Source organism: Anopheles maculipalpis, chromosome 3RL, assembly GCF_943734695.1.
Source record: "Anopheles maculipalpis chromosome 3RL, idAnoMacuDA_375_x, whole genome shotgun sequence".
NCBI classification, from domain to species: Eukaryota; Metazoa; Arthropoda; class Insecta; order Diptera; family Culicidae; genus Anopheles; species Anopheles maculipalpis.
This window is the reverse complement of record NC_064872.1, coordinates 82,436,634-82,454,582: the sequence shown is the minus strand read 5'-3', so window position 1 is coordinate 82,454,582 and position 17,949 is coordinate 82,436,634. Positions and strand designations below refer to the sequence as shown.

Sequence of the window (17,949 nt, the reverse complement as noted above, 5' to 3'; positions counted from 1 at the left end):
GTCAGTTATTCTCGTTTGCCTCTGCTATTTGTGGGCTCCGGTGAAGGTAGACATTGAGAACACTCCTTCGCGCAATAGGGGGAGAAACATTTTTCGAAGGGCTGTCTCGGCGAATGTAATGTCGCAATAGTTGCGCAGAACGGTCGCTTGCAACACCGTCGATCGATCTGGGCCGGGTGGGTGTGTAGTTTACCAGATAGTAATGCATTGCAGTACAACCGGTTCCGCTGCTAGACGACTCGAAGACTTAAGTAGTTTTTTAGTCTTAAGTGCAGGGAAGCTTAAGTAATATTTGTTGGAATATATAACTCGTTTGTTTGAGGAAATTTTTGAAATTTAATTAAATTTCAGTATTGCTAAACTTCGTTCAAATCTACCACTGCCTTTAATGGCCATTTATTAGTGACCACCACCTTCTATCACATTACCAAATCGAAGGATACTACTTATGCAATTCCAATTCACCAGCACGGTCAACGTCATTTCGTAAAATCTTTTGCAAGAACCCCGACCAGATTGGAAGCATGAGCTTTTGCAATTTCCCAACAGTGTGCATCCAGCGGTAATGGTGAACTGGAGTGCCATGGCTAGGCCTTGGGGAAACGGTGACGATTGCGATGGTGTCGCTGGATGGGTGGATGGCGACAGCGTCACCGACACCAGTTGCGGTTATGTCGCCTGCTGCTACTGCTTAGCTGGCCGGCCCGACTGACCCCCTTTTTCGGCTTACTCGTTTTGGCAGGCAAGGCGAAAGACCCTCGAAAGTCGTCCATCTGTTTTGGAGCAATATAACTTATTTCTACTCACCGTCACGCGAGGCGACGATTTTTCGGTTTCGCACCATTACGTGTGTATGTGTGTCGTGGGCACAAAAAAGGGGGGGGGGGGGGGGCGCATGTGTGTCGCGGGCGATGCCGATGAGACAACAATCCCATCGACGAACGAGCCATTCGGGATATTGGGACGCGCAGCATCGGTCCGCGTTGCGTACGAAATTACGTCAAGTGTCCGCTGCAGGCCTGGCGCTCTATGCAACCGAGTTCATGGGTAAAATGAGTGAGTGAAGGTTTTTTCTTCTTCTTTCTGTTGCTTTTTGTTTTGTTTGTAGAAATGTTAAGCAAGTGCATTGCATATGATAGTGGACCGAAAAAGCTATGAGGTAATCGCAAATTGACAATTACTTCGTAGTTAGGGAGCAACGAATTTATTCCGGGCCTTGGACTATAAAATGTGGATGAAAATTTGCTAGTAAGTACATGTTTAAGGGACTGGATTATTGGAGATTGCGTTTAAAATTATACTTTAAAATGAAATTATGAGAAGAAGCACGGCGTCAACCACCAAAAATTATCTCCTATATGTTCTTGGCGATTATAGCATAATTTTTTTTATTGTGAAATATAAATTGTCTACAAAGTCTGGTGCTTTTGTCACAATATTTTAATAAAACACACGACCTGACAGTAAAAAAACAAAACATTTCAATTGTAAGGCAACAATATTCTTTTCTCAACAATCTTAACATGCAAGGAATGGCCAAAAGACACATGGACCGACATCAATTAAAGCTATGTTTTCCGCAAGATTTTCAACTTCAACATAACTTTAATTGTCGACAATATTGCGACGTGCCTTCATACTTATAAAAAATAAATAATTTTATTTGTTAATTTAACATCTGATTAACTTCCATTTAGTTTCTTCCAAAGCTAAGCTTCCAAAGACAGCTTCATCATAACACTTTAATAAATTTCTTATTGCACATTATGGCACGCGATTCTTGCAACACAAATCTTTCAGCAGAAATGCACAATGTAGAACACACATTTAGCACCATCTGTGAAAGAAAGATTTGATTGTCTGTTAGTGTGCGTGGGGTTGCTGTAAGCTGGTCGAAATATTGCGTGAAGTGGAATCGCGAGTGTGTTACGCGCCCCTATTTTGTCGTCATAACGTGTGTGACTTCGCGTAATGACAGAGCGCACACGTTGTCTGGCGGCCACCCCGTGAATACTATTTCCCGGTGAGGGAGTAATATAAAGAGAAAGACGGAGAAAGATAGAGAGCATAAAAGCGAGAGAGAGAGAGAGAGAGATCAAGTGAGCTTTAGTAGTGGACGGTAGTGACCTCGTCTGATGCGACTGTTACTCGCATTCGGTTCACATTTTGTTGCGATTTGTTTAATGGTGGCTCGGTTGCTCCCATGCTCTCGCTTGCTCGCTTTGTCACGGTTGTATAATGATTGCAGCCGGCTCCTATTCGCTCGTACGGCAAAGAGATCGGCCAGCTCTCGATCGGGGGAGGGAGCCCGTGATCCGTGGGTGAGGTAATGATCGTGACGAGTTGACTAGCTAAGAGCAAGCGCGTACCGGCTTGGGCGCAGGAGCGTTGGGTAACGTCTGCTAACCTTGAGCTCATTTCGGGCGCAGTCGAGTCGAGCCGGCGGAGAGAGAGAGCAGAGAACGGCAAGCGCGAAGCCCTACCACGGCAGCAGATGCAGTTCGGTTGCGTTCCACAAGAGCATCCTCTCCATGCCACTAGCCTTCTCCTGCCCTCTCGCTCGAGTCTCAGCATCAGACGCAGGCGAGAAGTGACCGATCGGGGCACGATCACGCGTTATTATGTAGATCATCGCACAAAACCCGGAGGCTCACGCGATTGCAATGCGCGTTACGAAGTCAGTCTCGTTTGGTGGCGAGTTTGGTTGTTCGCTTCGTTACGGTTCGAATGTCTGCCTTTCTCCAACAACACTCACACGCGCAAACACTTCACCTTCGACCTATTGTTTTGTGAAGGTGCAATCGTGGGGCCGTGCCGCCGCAAGCAACATAAGCGCAGATCCGTAACAACATCACACCGCACCGCCCGTACGTGGAGATGATTAAATCGGGTTACCGCAAAATTTCAACTCCAACTGGACCTCACCAGATGTGATAGATGTGTTGGTTGCTTATTTTAATTGCGTACGCATTTGCTACGACAACCGCAAAAGCGGCCGGCAAATATAACATAACGCACAAAACCTTTGTTGCGAATTTTGTCCCACTCCCAAGCTCCTTCTCTCGCTCTATCTTTCGCTCTCTTCTTCAGCTTTTCCAGCTGGGGCACACCAGGCCGGTCGCAGTTCAGGTGCCGTTGCGTCAAATTATGTTGCGTCAAGTTGCTGTTGCAATAGTGGTCGTGATTGGTGTGACAGCTCAGTTCTAGATAAATCTTGTGGCCCAATGCTCTCACCTCGCTGCTTAGCCGTGGCCAGCTACGGCTGACCTGGACGAAACTGCATTTATTGGGAGCCAATTTTATAATCGCATCGATTGCACGCCATCGCTTACGTCATCGGCGTTACCTTTCCGATGTGGCCCTCGCCAGGACCAGGGCAAGAAATTAAGGTTAACCGAAAAGGAAAAAGGAATGGCACAGTGCTGTATGAACCAGCCCGGGAACGGTCCGGTAGTTCGGTGAAGCATCAGTAGGCAGATTGGTGTTTACGTCAGAGAGTAGCAGATAAAGCCATTGCTCAACTGCATAGAGTCAGGTACGATGGTTAATAAAGGCAGTGCAAGTGTAGGTGTTGTAGTACGTATTCTATATTAGAAAATTCTTGCATAAACATTATAATTTACACATTAAAAAACTCATCAAAAATTCAAAAGAAAGTTGTACTTCAAGTTCCGAAGAGTTCACTAAAACACCTGCTCAATGTTCGTATAACTTTAGGATATTGTACCCCGATTAATCCTGCCAAAAGTTTGAGTGGCAGCCTCTTATCTCTGCACAACGGATACATCGCGAAGAAACACGCGTAAAGGTAACTTTGTTTACACGGAAAACTCTCTCCCTCTCTCTTTCTGTGTAACAACGCTGAACTTGATTTTCGTCGAGCGTCAAATTTTCACCACTGCAACATCAGTATCCAGCCATATTTTTGTTGCATTTCAGGTTGAAAGAAAACCAAAAAAACGAGGCTTGGCAACATGCTACGTAGCCCCCGGTATCCCGGCCCACCCACCACGTAACTGGCAAAGTTTTTCGCATCTGTACACAACAGCAGCACAGCAAACAATGTAGACGCGTTTGCCGTAACGATTTATCTCTACCATCGTGCCGTGGCGACCCGGCGACATAACCTTTTCTTCACCGTCAGCGGCGTAGGCTATCGTTCTCAGCTACGACGGTCGGGCGGTCGAAACAAAAAAAAAAAAAAACGAGACGAAACCAATCTTTCACTTCAGCTAAAGGCAAGCAGCACGATCAACACCGAAAGTTGGCGCTGCAACCATGCAAATGCGTTGCGTATGCAAAACTTCTTTATCGTGCTTTACGGCTCGATTGTTGCGTCTGGTCTGGCGGTTTTGGGGTGGAGCTTGGCTGTGGAGTGATTTGCAATGTAACGATCCAGTGCAGATGCAGCAGGGTGGTTGCAGTTATGAATTACACATACACACACACACACATACGCAGAAGAAGAAGAAAAAATGGGGAAAACTGTTGCAATTGTGTCAGAGTGATGAATCATGTTTTTCGTCGTCGTTCGTTCTTGCCAAACACGTGTGGGTACGAGCACATTGCTGGGGTTGAGACTGTTGTTCGCGTTGGTGTCTTCAATAATTATAAAGTGAGTGAGTGCACTAAAACATTTATTGGCAAAACATCTGTAAGATGTCTTATTAATTGCTACGAACTTACATTACTGCAATACTTTGAGAATGAAGATAATATTACAGCAGACTGCAATATTTAAACACCAAATTGACCCTATTTTTCAATTATTACTTTTTATGTGTATTTTTTTCTAAAGTTCAAAATTTGTAAGTATAAACTGTTAAAATTCACAAACACCGTTAAATTTTTTTTGGAAAATTTCAGAGATTAACATATACATAAAAGCTTGTAATTTTTAAAAGAATCCACTACCTGCAATCAATGTCAAATTTATTATAAAGTAACACGTTGATTATGGCATACAGAACTACAACTAAATTGTGGCACAAGAACCCTATCTCAACACCTCATCAGCTACTCCGTTCTTGTCACCTGAACGTGCTACACTTTTGTTATTACTTTTAAATGTAAAAAATATGTTACGTACCCGTAAAACTGCTAACATACAAACGCAACAAAACAAACTCAACGTCCACGTGCTCTACAAAATGGAAGAAAAAAAAAACGCAGACAAAAACATAGGTAAAAGCACACGCAAATTCAATGGAAACCGCTTTCCACCTCGAACCCTGTGAACCTTTATGTCTTTTGTCACAGTCGAACCAAGGGAAAGGGGCCGTCCGAATCCGCCATCGTTATGCCGTGTCCCAGTGTGCACAGTTTTACTTCTTATAAAAGTTTTAATTTCTTTTTTACTATTTACTATCTACCACCCATCACCACCCAACCGCTATCTGAGTCCCGCTGTTGCTTTTTCGCAATCGAGTCTGCACCCCGTGTGCTGCTCGAGTTTATCGTGTGGTGGTGTCGTGTGGGTGGCATTTGGCGGCGAACGAACGAACGCCAGGTCCAGCAAAACCGAGGGAAAGGGACCGTCCGTTGCTCGGTCGTTACGTCGGTATTGTTGGCTTCACGTGAGCTAACGTAATGCGGCAACAATCGGGCCGGGCTGAACCTCGGAAGATAGGGCAAACACTAGTCGAAATGGTTACGCCAATTATGTAGATGTGTTTTACTTCGCTCTTTTCTGTTTGCTTTGGTGGGCTCGATTTCTTCATCATCGTTACAGTACGATTTACAACTGTGCCTCATCGGTCGGTATGCGTCTGGAGCTGTAACGCATCTTCGATCGGTGTAATGGTGTTAGATTTGATCTCCGTGCACTATAAACTTCTAATCCCTCGTTACCTAGTCATCGATGCCCTGACCACCGGACTTTTTCAATCAAGGCTTACTTTTTCTGTCGCCCACATGCCTGGTGCAGGGTATTTTTTTCCCTTCCAAACTCCCAACGGTACGTAAGCTGTTAGGCTGCAAAATCCAGGCCATGGGTTGTTGCTGCACGTTGCTTTGATTTGGGAACGTGCAGAAATGTGGAAAAAAGCGGTGTAACACTGTGAGGGTTCCGAGAACTCGGCTTATGAAGCCACTGAAGCTTGTGCAAAAGAGCCGATGGAAAAGCATTGGTGAAAAGTTCGGGAAATGTTAGTGATTGGTCGGATGATTGGGACTGATTAGACTGGAGAAGATAGTTTAGGTGCATCTAGTATAAGTCACAAAAATGCTACTTTCAGCATGATATATAATTTTTTTTTAGCTGTTTCTAGTTAGAAACCTGCCATTTTTAAATGATGTTTACATTACTAAAACATTTATAGTATTTTGCAAAGAACCTTAAAATGTCTTGTTAATCTTCTGCTGCTGTTCTGCGACGTTGTTGTGCTGGTCAGTCCAACTCCCACTGTTCATGCTTTCGTAGTTTATAAAAGGCTCTTTAGAAATCTTGCTCATAGAAAATTACACCAATTCTTGGAATGGAAGTAAGGTTTTGTCCAGATCTGCTACACTCAGTTCTGGATGTATTCAAGTAGAATTTTATGAATGTTTTGTTCCTTTTATTCCTATATTGCTCCGAAAACTCTGTCAATAATGAACAAAATTTTCCATCCTCCATTCCATTGATCTGACGTTGTGAAGCATATAGCTTACGTTTTGTTAGGTTTGTTTGTTTAATTTGAACTTTATATAAAGACAACACTTCTAAATCCACAGACAACACACCACAGAAATTTTAAAATTTTGCTAATGCTACTGTTTTCAATTCTTGATACATTTTTAAAAAGGATTTTTATCTGGAGATCTACAACTTTAACAATAAGTTCTTCAATTAATTTTCCAACAAAACCTAGCAAAACAAATTGTGAAAGTGGCTCTGTTGAATTTTAGATGTCGACCTCGCACAAAGATTAACGTCAATATAATAGATGTTTTTTCATTCCTTGGAGCAAAATTACACTCAATTCTGTCACATTCGTTAACGATAAATCCTGTAACACGACTTCGGTTCGCAATACCCCCATAAGGACCGTTCCGTTCCGGCCTGGAACGACACTTTCGCGGTCGGTAATCGTCTGTACAACACGAAATTCATTCATTCGTTCCAATTTTCATTCGTTCCAAGTTCCTTCAAAATGTGTGTGTTCACAGCGATCGAAGTAAAGAGGGCACAGTGCAATCAAATAAATTACTCACGATAAAAGCAAGAATAGCATCTCCCCCGTGCAGTTTTTTGTCCAGCTTCCTGGAAAGCAGACCAAGATGAAAAGGATCCAATCGGTGTGACACCTGTCTCGAAGGTTTTTTTTTTGTCTGTGTTACTCTTCTACCAAAGAAAAAAACACACATTTCAGATTCGATCATCCTTCTGCCGGCAGCTTTGTGCAACCTGTGCTTGACGGTGAGAAAAAATGGAAATGGATATGACGGGCTTGTTCCAACAAGCACACTTACAAGCACCGATTTTTTGGAACCGGCTCGAAGCAATTGAAGCGAAAATTAAATTGTGTTTTTCTCCTTTATTTTCTTTTGGCAGCCTCCATGATGGTGGGAGGGAGATGGGGAGGGGGGGGGGGGGCGGTCGGGTGACTTCCGGTTTGACAATTTACTGCCCCAGGCTCAAGGTAGAATAAAAAGAAAATAAAAATCGCCCACTTCCTCTACCAGCAGTGGCGCTCCATTTCGAAATGAACCGATGAAGTTGGTAAAGAAAAATCCTGCAGGCCACAAAACAGTTTTCTCTCTTTCCATCCCCGAATGCTCGTTTCGCTTCACTCTTGATCGCTCGTAAAGTTAAACAGTTTATTATTGCATTTTCCGTGACTTTGCTTTTCTGTACCTCTTCTAGCTCAAATAAGGCTGTTTCTGGTGGTGCTTCTTAACCGAGTGGTAGCCTTTCTAACTTTATACTACATTGAACGAGTTTATATCTGAATCGTGAGTTGAACCACACAAAAAATAAAAGCCACGATCACTCACCGAATCATACGAATTCTTAAAGATATTCCTCTTTACAATTCTGCGAGAAAGTTCTCCCTCAAAAATTGCAATTTTTTTTTTGCACAATTTCACCGCAAAACTTTTCTCCCCTTGCATATTACCAGGAAGCTTTGACCAGTTTAAGGGAGCTTTCCAATCATGGGAAAATGGACGATAAATGTTGTCAGCATATCCCTAGATTTGGCGAGTCTACGCACAGCATACAAACAGCAGTGTCGAGCCCTTTGCTTCAATTCCGAAGGACCCGGCAGAAGGAGATTGTTTCGTGAGCAGCTTTTGCACCGCTTGATAGGGATTAGGCCAGTTTTTGGTCGCATATTTTTTCCCTCCAACAGAAAAATAAAATGTTGTACCGAGCAGAAAAAGTTTTCAACCATGGCAAACGGGTATTAAGAACCTAACCACAAACCAACGCCGCAAACAAACGCACGTGCACGGCTACTTTCAATCAAAAAGTGAAGAAGCTTAAAGTTTGATGAACGGAAAAGGGCGCGAGGTTGGGTGAATGTTTTTTTTATTTTATGTTATTTTATTTTCTTCGACATTGGGGTGAACGAATGAGGGTAAGAATGAGAAAGAAGCTGAGTTCTTTCTGGTTTGCATTTTATCGATGCGAAAATGAGTCAAAAGGTTTCTGGGTTTTTTGATTATTTGATAGAAAAAAAAAGTGATTGGAAATGGAAAGATTATCAGCCCAGCCAACGCGATAGGGAAGCTGTGCGCCTAAGAAATGAGATTTCTTACATTCTAACATAACCTTTCGAGTGAGATAAGGTGCTTATTCGGTGAGAAATCCGATTATCAGAAATCTAAAATTGATTTCATCGTCATTCTCACGGGTGGTTTGTGTCCTGTTATAAAGCTAGAATTTATGTTTACAAGAAAAGACAAACATGTTTTAATAGCAGCGCTACGACAATTGAGCCGAGAATAATTCATGTTTGCAATAAATAACTTTTAACGACGTGTTTTCAATTTATTCCTTCCCATGAAGCGAGGTCGTAAAATAATGTCCGTATGCATGGTGTGCATTAAATTCCAACGTTGTTACTTTCACACTGCTCCATTTCCGGCTGCACTGTACACTGCTGGCTCATGGTACCCGCACAAACCAGTGGCAGAAGATACGAAAAAATTGATTTTGAAATTCCAATCACCTATGGGAAAAACTTTTTCCAGTACTCAACATTTTACGACCCATGCTGTGAGCTGCTGTATGTGCTGGTTCGGAGTATTTTTACCCGTTCCTGTTTCCATTTCAGAGCGAAAAGTTAGTTTTGGAAATGTTAGCCGAACATGCTGCTGCTACTGCTGCCCCAAGTTCAGCCACATTTCCACACCAAGCTGTGAAAATCCCATTGAAATGCCTTTGGGTCTTGTGGTCTGTTAAATTGATATTTCTCACACGGGGATTCATTGCACCTGTGAGCAGGAAACACAAAGCTTTACAGAAAATAACCTCCCAAAATTCTGATCCATAAAAAAGCCGGCATAGAATAAAAAAAAAAAAACGATAGCCAACACGTTGCTACTGATGTTTATAGCTTTTGCATTATGCCCGAGAGAGGATGGCGCTTATCAACATCCTTTTGTCAGTTCAAACGTTGATTCCCACTAGCAAGGGCTCGTCTACCCTTTTTTGTGTGCGGCGAAAACGAAAATGCGCATTGTGAACTCATAAATCCTTCGGAACATGCTTCTCGGGAGGATCAAGCCCCGGGAAGCGCAATAGAGGAAACCTCCAATTGAGGATCGTCCTGTACGGGTTTTTGTTTCGATGATGCTTACTTCAATGGTTTGTTTGCTTTCCTTTCTCTTGTTAGAAGCGTCATACAAAAAATAATGGCTACCCCAAAAGCGCAGCTGCATTTGTGCAAAAAGTTCATAACTTTATGAAACTTATCCTACGTTTTTCTCTCTTAATGTGGGGTAAACAGTAAACCTTTGCCACACATGACAGATGCAGTTTTGATGACGTGTCGAGCTCAAAACTGAGGACAGGAAAGTTTATGATGGTGTGAAATCAATCATTCCAGTCCGTGTGTAAGGGTGCTGTAAATCCCAATAACCCTCGGCAGAGAGAAAATGGACCTTTTCAACGAATAAACTGACAGGGGCCTTTCATCTCGCTTCTCGGTTGAGCAAAGTTACAGTGGAAGTTCATAACTGTGGAGGGTTAAAGTTGCTAAAAAGGTTAAGAGGAAGCTTACGTTTTTCTTGTTATTATTGACTGTTTGTTTAGGGTTAACTGAAAAGCTTAAATTTACATCGTGACTTTATAAAATGTCAAAAATTTTCTGTCGTTTCCGAATGAGTTACGATTTTAAGATGTGTAGAATTGATCTAAATTTCAACATTAAATTACATTTACAACTTCAAATCGTTCACCAAAAGCTCGATATTGCTTTTCGAAGAGCCTTGAAACTTTGGTAACTTCCTGATGTTCTGTTCGTGCCCCAACACGAGAGAAACTAATTTTCAACCATTTGGCAAAGAATGGCCCAAACACTTCCCCGGTACGTGCTGAATGAGGCACAAAATGTCCAAAAACGAGTAAAACTTCCCTTTACCGAATTAGTTTTCGCCATTTGATTCGACAAAACGTGACGAAAAGTTATCGGTTTGTCCACACGTTTCAGGACAGATCTTCTTGCCTTGCCCGCCTTGCAGTGGAAAGCATAATGGATTACAAATGGGTTTTGATTTTCCTCTCTTCGATTGAGTAATGATCCGTAGCGTAGCATTATTGTTGTGGTGGTTTAGCAATGAATCTGTACCTACCGTGCTCTAGACTTTGATTACAGCAACGAAGAGCCTCGTCCAGCGAGTTGTCCTCCAGATGACGCTGTGCTTCTTCCTGCAGATCGGCCGCTTTCAGCTCGGGACCCCACCAACGCTCGACGAGCCGTCGGATGAGAATGTCCAGCTCGAAACCACCGCCCGTCGACACCAGCTCGGTGCCTTCCACCGAACCCGACGGTGCCGACAGTGCGGCATAGTTGGCGGATGTTACCGTCGCTGAGGAAGAGGACGGCGTAGACGTAAATGCGGATGATGCACCGGTCGTGGTGAGTGTTGCCGTAACTGCCGAAGGAAAGCGCTGGCCACAAACGGTGCAACGGCTGTGTCCGAAGCAGCACTGTCGACAGAACGTGTGTCCACAGGTGGCTGTGACCGGATATCTCAGTACACCTTCACAGATCGGACAGCAGAGTCCGTCCGTGGTGGATGCTTTGCACCTCCGGACGTGCTCGGTGCGGTGTGCAACAACATGCTGAACAAGCGCATCCACCAGAGACGTTAGCTCTAGCGCAGACTTTGCCCGGCTACGGGCAGGGAAGGAAGCGAGTGCGTTGAGAGCTTCCAACAACTTCCAGCTCTGTTCTGAGTCACCCAAAATTCTTTGCTCCAGTACCGTGGGAGACTCTACCATCGATTCCAGCTGTGGTTCCAGCTCACCGATCAACTCATCATCGGTCGATTCTTTCTCCTTTGCTTCTTCACTCTCCTGCGAACCGTCCCAGACATTGCGGATGTCGTCGGAGCTGTCGTAGAGGGTACGTTCGGGGCGCGCGTAGTACAGCGACTTCCTGTGAACGCGCACGAACGATGTGGCGGGCATTATGGCTACACTTGTTACCACTCTATACCCTTGGAGTCGTGGGAATACTAGCTAATGTGTCGCACAACAAAACACTCTCATGCACGAAGGTGTGCGCACACCTTGACTTTTTACGCGAATTCGTGAACCCGGAAACACACAAACACACACTTATTAACACTATCGGCCTTGGTTGGCAAAAGCCGTTGGGATTTGACGCTCGGGCTAGTACGTTTTTCACAGCCACTCACTCAATGGCAAACGTTTTATTTATCTTCTTTCCCAAAGAAAGAAAGCGAATTTTCGCTAAACGTTGTTCGCGCACTGCACCAATGAAGTACTGAACGAGCTGTGGATAGATTTATAGGCGCCAGCACTACTAGCACCAAGCAGCTGAGTAGCTGCAAACGATACCGAAATTTTCCTAATGCTCTTGAATTTCCAATGCACCTCTTACGCAATCACTTACTGCCACTTAGAACTTAATCACACATACACACTGCTACCCATTAAACGTACACTTATTAGGTTTTTCATTCAACAAGAATGAGTGCGCTTACAATAAATCTTCTCACCTTCGAAAGCGCATCCACTTCACTGAACTATTCGACACACTTCCTACTGTGCCACAATCAATTTCACACACGCACACAATTTTCCGGCTGACACTTGACGGTTGCAACTCCTTACCAGTGCTGCATGGATGCGCCACTTGGCAGCATTATTTTATTCGCATTCACCACCATCACGATCACCATCATCATGATCATTAGCTTCATAGCTTTATTAATAGAAACCCCGGCGGAGGACCGTGAGCAACGTGCAAACGATACATTCATACAATAGCACAACACTGAACACACTCAAACGCACACTGGCGAATGCAACCATTAGCAAACAGCACACGCATGGAAATCGGAACCCCACACAGGGCAGTCTGCAATCCAGGAGAATTGCATCAACGTCCGCCACGCGTTGGCGAGGCGTTTTTGGCTGAAAAAACTTTCCTCCCCACAGTTGTGGGCGCGTGGTACTGTCGGTTTGTCACTTTTGTCGGTAGAACTTTCACAATTTGTTTATTTATTTTTTTCACTAACGGTTCACTTTAGCACACGAGTGCAGCGTTTTTCTTCCACAAGAATGCTGATGGCAAATTTTCCGTTACAACTTTCTTGTTGTTCAATTGTTTCAAAACAAATACACTCTCATCACACACACAAACTTTTTCTATTTTTCTCTTCGCCGGTTGCAGAAACGTTTAGCTGCGGGAATAAAAAAAGGAACGAAACATTAGAGAAAGTTGTGATTAATTCAACCGAACAGTATGGATGGCTTTAGGCATAAAATCGTTCTTTGAAGCAAACACGCACAATCTGAAGAAAATTATTTGAACGTGTTGGGTTTTCTTGTGTTCTTTGGAGCGTGCTTTTTTCCCTGTATTTGCGTAAACAATTCGAATGAAGAGTCCTGGCTGTAGGGTGCATTATTATTCCTGAAAAACATTATCCAAACAATAAAGCCTATCTTCGAAACATGATGTGGCTGTTGAATTATGTAAGGCTTTTGGCTGTGGGGCATTTTGCGGTAACGAAAGCCCATCTTTGTGACATTAAATTTCGGCGATGCTGTCATTCCTGGTGCCGCTTATAAATAGACAGTTATTCAATTTGGCGAATCATTTCGCGGAAGAAGAAACGTTTGCTTCCCTCAACGGACGCATGAGAAGCAGAATGGATGAATCATACACATTGGTGGTAGAAAAATAGTTGATTATTTTTAAATGTGTTTAATCATTTAAACATAAGTGCTTTGAAAGTCTCGACCCCTCCGTATGATTCATTAAGTTTAGCTTAGCTTACAGACGATGAATCTTAAATAACCACAAACAAATAAGCTTATCGTGACCAACGCGGTTGTGCGAGTGTTTACACTACGAACAAATCATTCATTTTTTTATCAGTCCGCTTCTCGTGGTGGACCTTTTTTTTCTAGCAACAGACAACTATTGGCTGTGGTCAATTTTTGTCGTTTGCTGTTATCTTATCGTTCGTGGCTCATTTGTTTTCGTGGGTGGTAATGGTTGAAAAAAAAAAGCAGAGAGGAGGAATTACAATGATCGTTACGAATGTTTGGCCCAAGCCACCGAGAAGCTCATTAGATTTTAAATGTGCAAAAAAAAAACCCGGATAGGACAGTGTGTGTGTGTGTGTTTCAAATTGCTTTACAGCAGTGTTGAAAAATAAATTTACTGCAAGGTTTTTTAAGGCGCCCGACCAAAAACAGTGAATGTTTTAATATAGATTCTTGGTTCTTCGCTCGACTACAGAACGGACAGTGAGTACTGGACTATGGGAAGAGTCTAGAATGAAATAGAATTTAATTGGTTTGTACTTTAAATTTGACACATTTTACATTTACTACACGAAATACAGATTGAAACATTGAAAGAAATAAAAGGTTTTAACGATTTTTTTATAAAGTACCAGGCGCCTCCAGCAATAAGCGTCCTATGCAAAAAAATGACCACCTCAAATATTTCAGACGATTTGAGAAAAATATTAAGAAGAAAATGACTTGTAAAGATATATTTATGATAATTGATATTTTGTTTTCGTTACTCAATAACATTCGTTGGCGTTTGACGTTGAGCTCATTACTTTTGATATCAAATTTCACTCAACATGATATTCACGTCAAAGCTTTAGAGAAGCGAAGGGATTGGTTTGAACTCTTGCTTGCTGGTACCATAAATGGTTTGAATTTTTTTCGTAGAATTTTCACTCATATTGTGGGTTTTATGGTAACTAAATAATTATTATGACTAATCAATCTTCTTTGGGTTTCAAACTAAATTAACTCAGAGCGCTTTGAAAAGTATCAAGACGAGTAATTCTTGTTTTTAAATGTTGACCACATCCTCCCACTAGTCCTTTCTTTCCAGAATAATATATTCCGTCCCGTGCAAAACCGTGCCATGCTGCCGATAGGCGAATGATTCTAACGGTTAGTTCTTTTACTTTCATTCTACCCCAGGTCGGCGGTTATACGGTGTGGTTAATTTGAATGTTTGTGTTTGTTTTCTCTTCTTGCCTCAGAATTTCTCATTTGATCCATCCAACACAAAAATGCACCATCCACCGTCCATCCAAAAACAGTCAATTTCGTTCCGCGGTTCGTTCCTTTCAGAACCACCACCACATCATCCAACACCTGGTACACATATTCGGGTGGAAACCGACCTGTTGTCGCTATGACCCATCACCATAAACAGTTTTTGGAGCGGGCCCACAATCAGGGAAAAAAAACCACCATGAAAAACGCCGTACCATGCCGGACGGCAGTGGACGAAAAGTTTGCCGCGGTTACATAACGCATGCCATTCCCGTTCTTGAACGCTCCCACCGGGGCAAGACAAAACTGTCCGAGTGTGTTAACAATGTTTCACTCGATCCCCTCTCTCACCGTAGTCAAATGGTCAAAGTTTGTTCTGCTGGAAAGAAGGAAACGCTCGGCATGGAGACGCGCCTGGCGAGTGCCCGGGATTCATTTGTTTATTTTTTGAGTTGAGACATTTTGGTCAGTGTGTCGTTGTCGCGTGCTCGGTGCTCAAACGGCTCCAGAAAAACGTGTTACCATTTGTTGTGGTAATGGGCTGAGGGATGAGTAGGTTGAAGGTGGAAAAGTGTGGATCTATAAATACGCTCAGGAGTCCGGTCTGTTTGTGCGATTTCATTCGGTAAACAGAACGATTAAATGGTTCATATGGCTTGATTGAGGAGTGTACAAAATGCTGTAACATTTTTAAAACTTAATTGGAAAAACAGTTTCAATAGTCGATAAAAAAATTGGTGGCGATTCATTCACAATTTTTAAATAAAATTCGAGTTATGTAACGCACTTCTTGATTTAGTTGGATGCAAGCGTTACGAATAAATTTCCATCTAATCTTTCAATCACTTGTTTGACATTGTTTTGTAAAACAGCAATCACTACTTTTTCTTTTAAAAAATCACCCAAACGCTTAAATTGTTCTTTCGCTTAACTCCATATGGCACAACCGTTTTGGCAGTCCGCTTTTTGAATGCTCCAACGGAGGCTTATCGATATTACATAAAGCGCTTGGCCCTTTTACAAGCAAACGGTTACGTGTCAGCTACTGGCTTTACCGAAAGGTTACCGATTCCAGAACTACTGCACAGTGTCATATAATTGCCACCAATCGCTCACAAACACACACACGCTGTTAGAAGCAGTTTTTTTTTCGCCCGTGGTGCGAGATTCTGGTTCGAACGAAATTTGGCCCCAAAGCCGCCGAACCGTTGGTCCGTTGTCGGTCGGTCTGTTATCTAACAAAACTTTCGGCCCAAGCAAAACTGTTGCTGTATCGCAATCTCACTCTCACGCCCGACCGTTTTTGTTTTTTTTTTTTTTTCCTGGTGTGTTGTCGACACCGCCACAAAAACATCTCACCGGTGCACATGGTTCTCTTCTGCTCGTTCGAACACTCTCTTTCTCCAGCAGTTTTCTCAGCTCACAACAGTAACGCGACACGTACGCAGTGGCGTACAGTAGAATGGCAATAGAACCGGGACACTGGACACTAGAGAACACGCAACATCAAACGAAAATCGGGCCGAAACACTCACGCGAAGGAAAACAACCTGCCAAATTTAGTAGTTTACTGTGTGCCGGGAGGGAAAAAATTCGCTTGGAATCGCTTTTTTTTTCTGATGAGACTGCACTCCAGCACCAAGCACCAATACACATACTCTATCACTCCGAGACTCATTCTCGCGTTCTCAGCCGACACCGTTTTCGTTACATAACGCACAGAGACGACGCTTTTTCTGGCTTACGTGTGGTGATGTTTGCTTGAATGCCGATTACGGCTGGAACATTACTGAGAGAGCGAGAGAGAGAGGGATCCTTCTTCGTCTGCCTGTCTGCCTTATTTTAGCAAGTATTGCACAATTGGTCACATATTTTTGGTGATTAATTTAAAGTAAGTTTCACAATTTTCGCCCAATCTCACCACTCCACCGTACGTGACGCACAGCACACGCTTACCGGTACGCTCCGGAAGGATGAAAGCAAGCGAACGCCTCACACGATGTCAAAACACACACTTTGCGCCAAACGGCAATCGTAGCAGCTCGCGAATCGCCCCGTTCGTGTTGGGAGGCCGCGATGAAATACTGGCCACAACATTGGACCGCACACGCAAGAACGCTAAAGCGCACCGTCTCACGAGAGCGAGAGCGAACGAGTGTAAGGTTCATCCGAAGCGAATGGTGGCGAATGAACACCCAGAGCGAGTGAGTGGAGTGGATCGCGTAATCGGGGGTTGTTTTCTTTTTTTTTCTTTTGGGGAGGGTTGGCTTCACTCATGAGAGAAACGAAATGAAAGAGAGAGAAAGAGAGCGATTTGTGGTGGCGCGTGTTGCTCGCCCTTACAGTGCTCGGAAAAATGCGATTTTTGAAGGTTGTGTTATGAAAGAAAAAAGTCACCGTGCGAGAAGGCGACGTACGGGAACGTAACGACAGTTTTTCCCTGTTGTGCACACACAGCCAACCCACCAGCATTTGGTTTAGTTTGTTGTAGATTTTTTGTTTGCTTGTGAGGGAGCTTTGCGTTTATCATAGAACACAGAAAAGGATTTTAGTACTCTCAGGGAAACCGGGTAAAGGGTCTAAGGTTGATGGTTTCAGGCAGGGGGGAAATGTAAACAAATAGCAATAGTAATGGGCTTGTATGGTACACAATTGCGTGCGACGTGGCAGCGCGTTACTATTAGTAATAAGGGCAGGATAAATTATGCTACAAAAGGGGTTGCAAAAATGAAGACAAAAAAGCAAACGCGGATTCATTTCAACACAGTTCTAAGGATCCTTTTCTATTTCTTTCTGAATTTAAATTTGTATTTTTTTAATAAAAAATTTCAACAAAACTGAAAGTATCCACCAAACATTTGATATGAAGGTTGCAGTGCATTTGCATTTGCGGGCTCAAAAGCAAGGCAACTTTTCAATCTAATTTTAAAATTAATACATTTGAATGCTTTATTAGCAATTATGGTGAAGGAAAAAAGACTTATTGTATTACTTATTGTTGTTAAATTGGACTGATTGACTTATTTTGGTTTATTTTTTATTTATGAAAAAAATCAAAAATCTGTATCATAAATTATCTAGTTTTGTTTTAGAATGTGAAACATGAGTCTGAAAAATAATTCTTGGTGGAAACCATGCTGTCTTTGTTTTCCCTTGTTTTTTTACAATTATTAACTTAATAAAAAGATAAAGATTTATTGATCCTATGAACCACAGACTTAGCGATTGTATAGAATTAA

The 17,949-nt window shown here is 42.8% G+C and overlaps 3 protein-coding genes across 3 annotated transcripts in view; 1 reads left to right on the top strand and 2 right to left on the bottom strand.

The window, feature by feature from the left end:
* The window catches only part of LOC126563549 (LON peptidase N-terminal domain and RING finger protein 1), a 40,631-nt gene extending 28,998 nt beyond the window's left edge, over nucleotides 1-11,633 (bottom strand). The window contains exon 1 of the mRNA XM_050220194.1: nucleotides 10,780-11,633. Coding sequence (XP_050076151.1) covers nucleotides 10,780-11,620 — 841 coding nt within the window. The 5' untranslated portion in view covers nucleotides 11,621-11,633. The remainder of the gene's footprint in view (nucleotides 1-10,779) is intronic.
* The window catches only part of LOC126562334 (serine protease inhibitor 2-like), a 388,794-nt gene that overhangs the window by 163,579 nt on the left and 207,266 nt on the right, over nucleotides 1-17,949 (top strand). The window lies entirely within an intron of this gene.
* Nucleotides 1-17,949, bottom strand: part of LOC126562624 (terpene synthase) — a 224,574-nt gene that overhangs the window by 86,890 nt on the left and 119,735 nt on the right. The window lies entirely within an intron of this gene.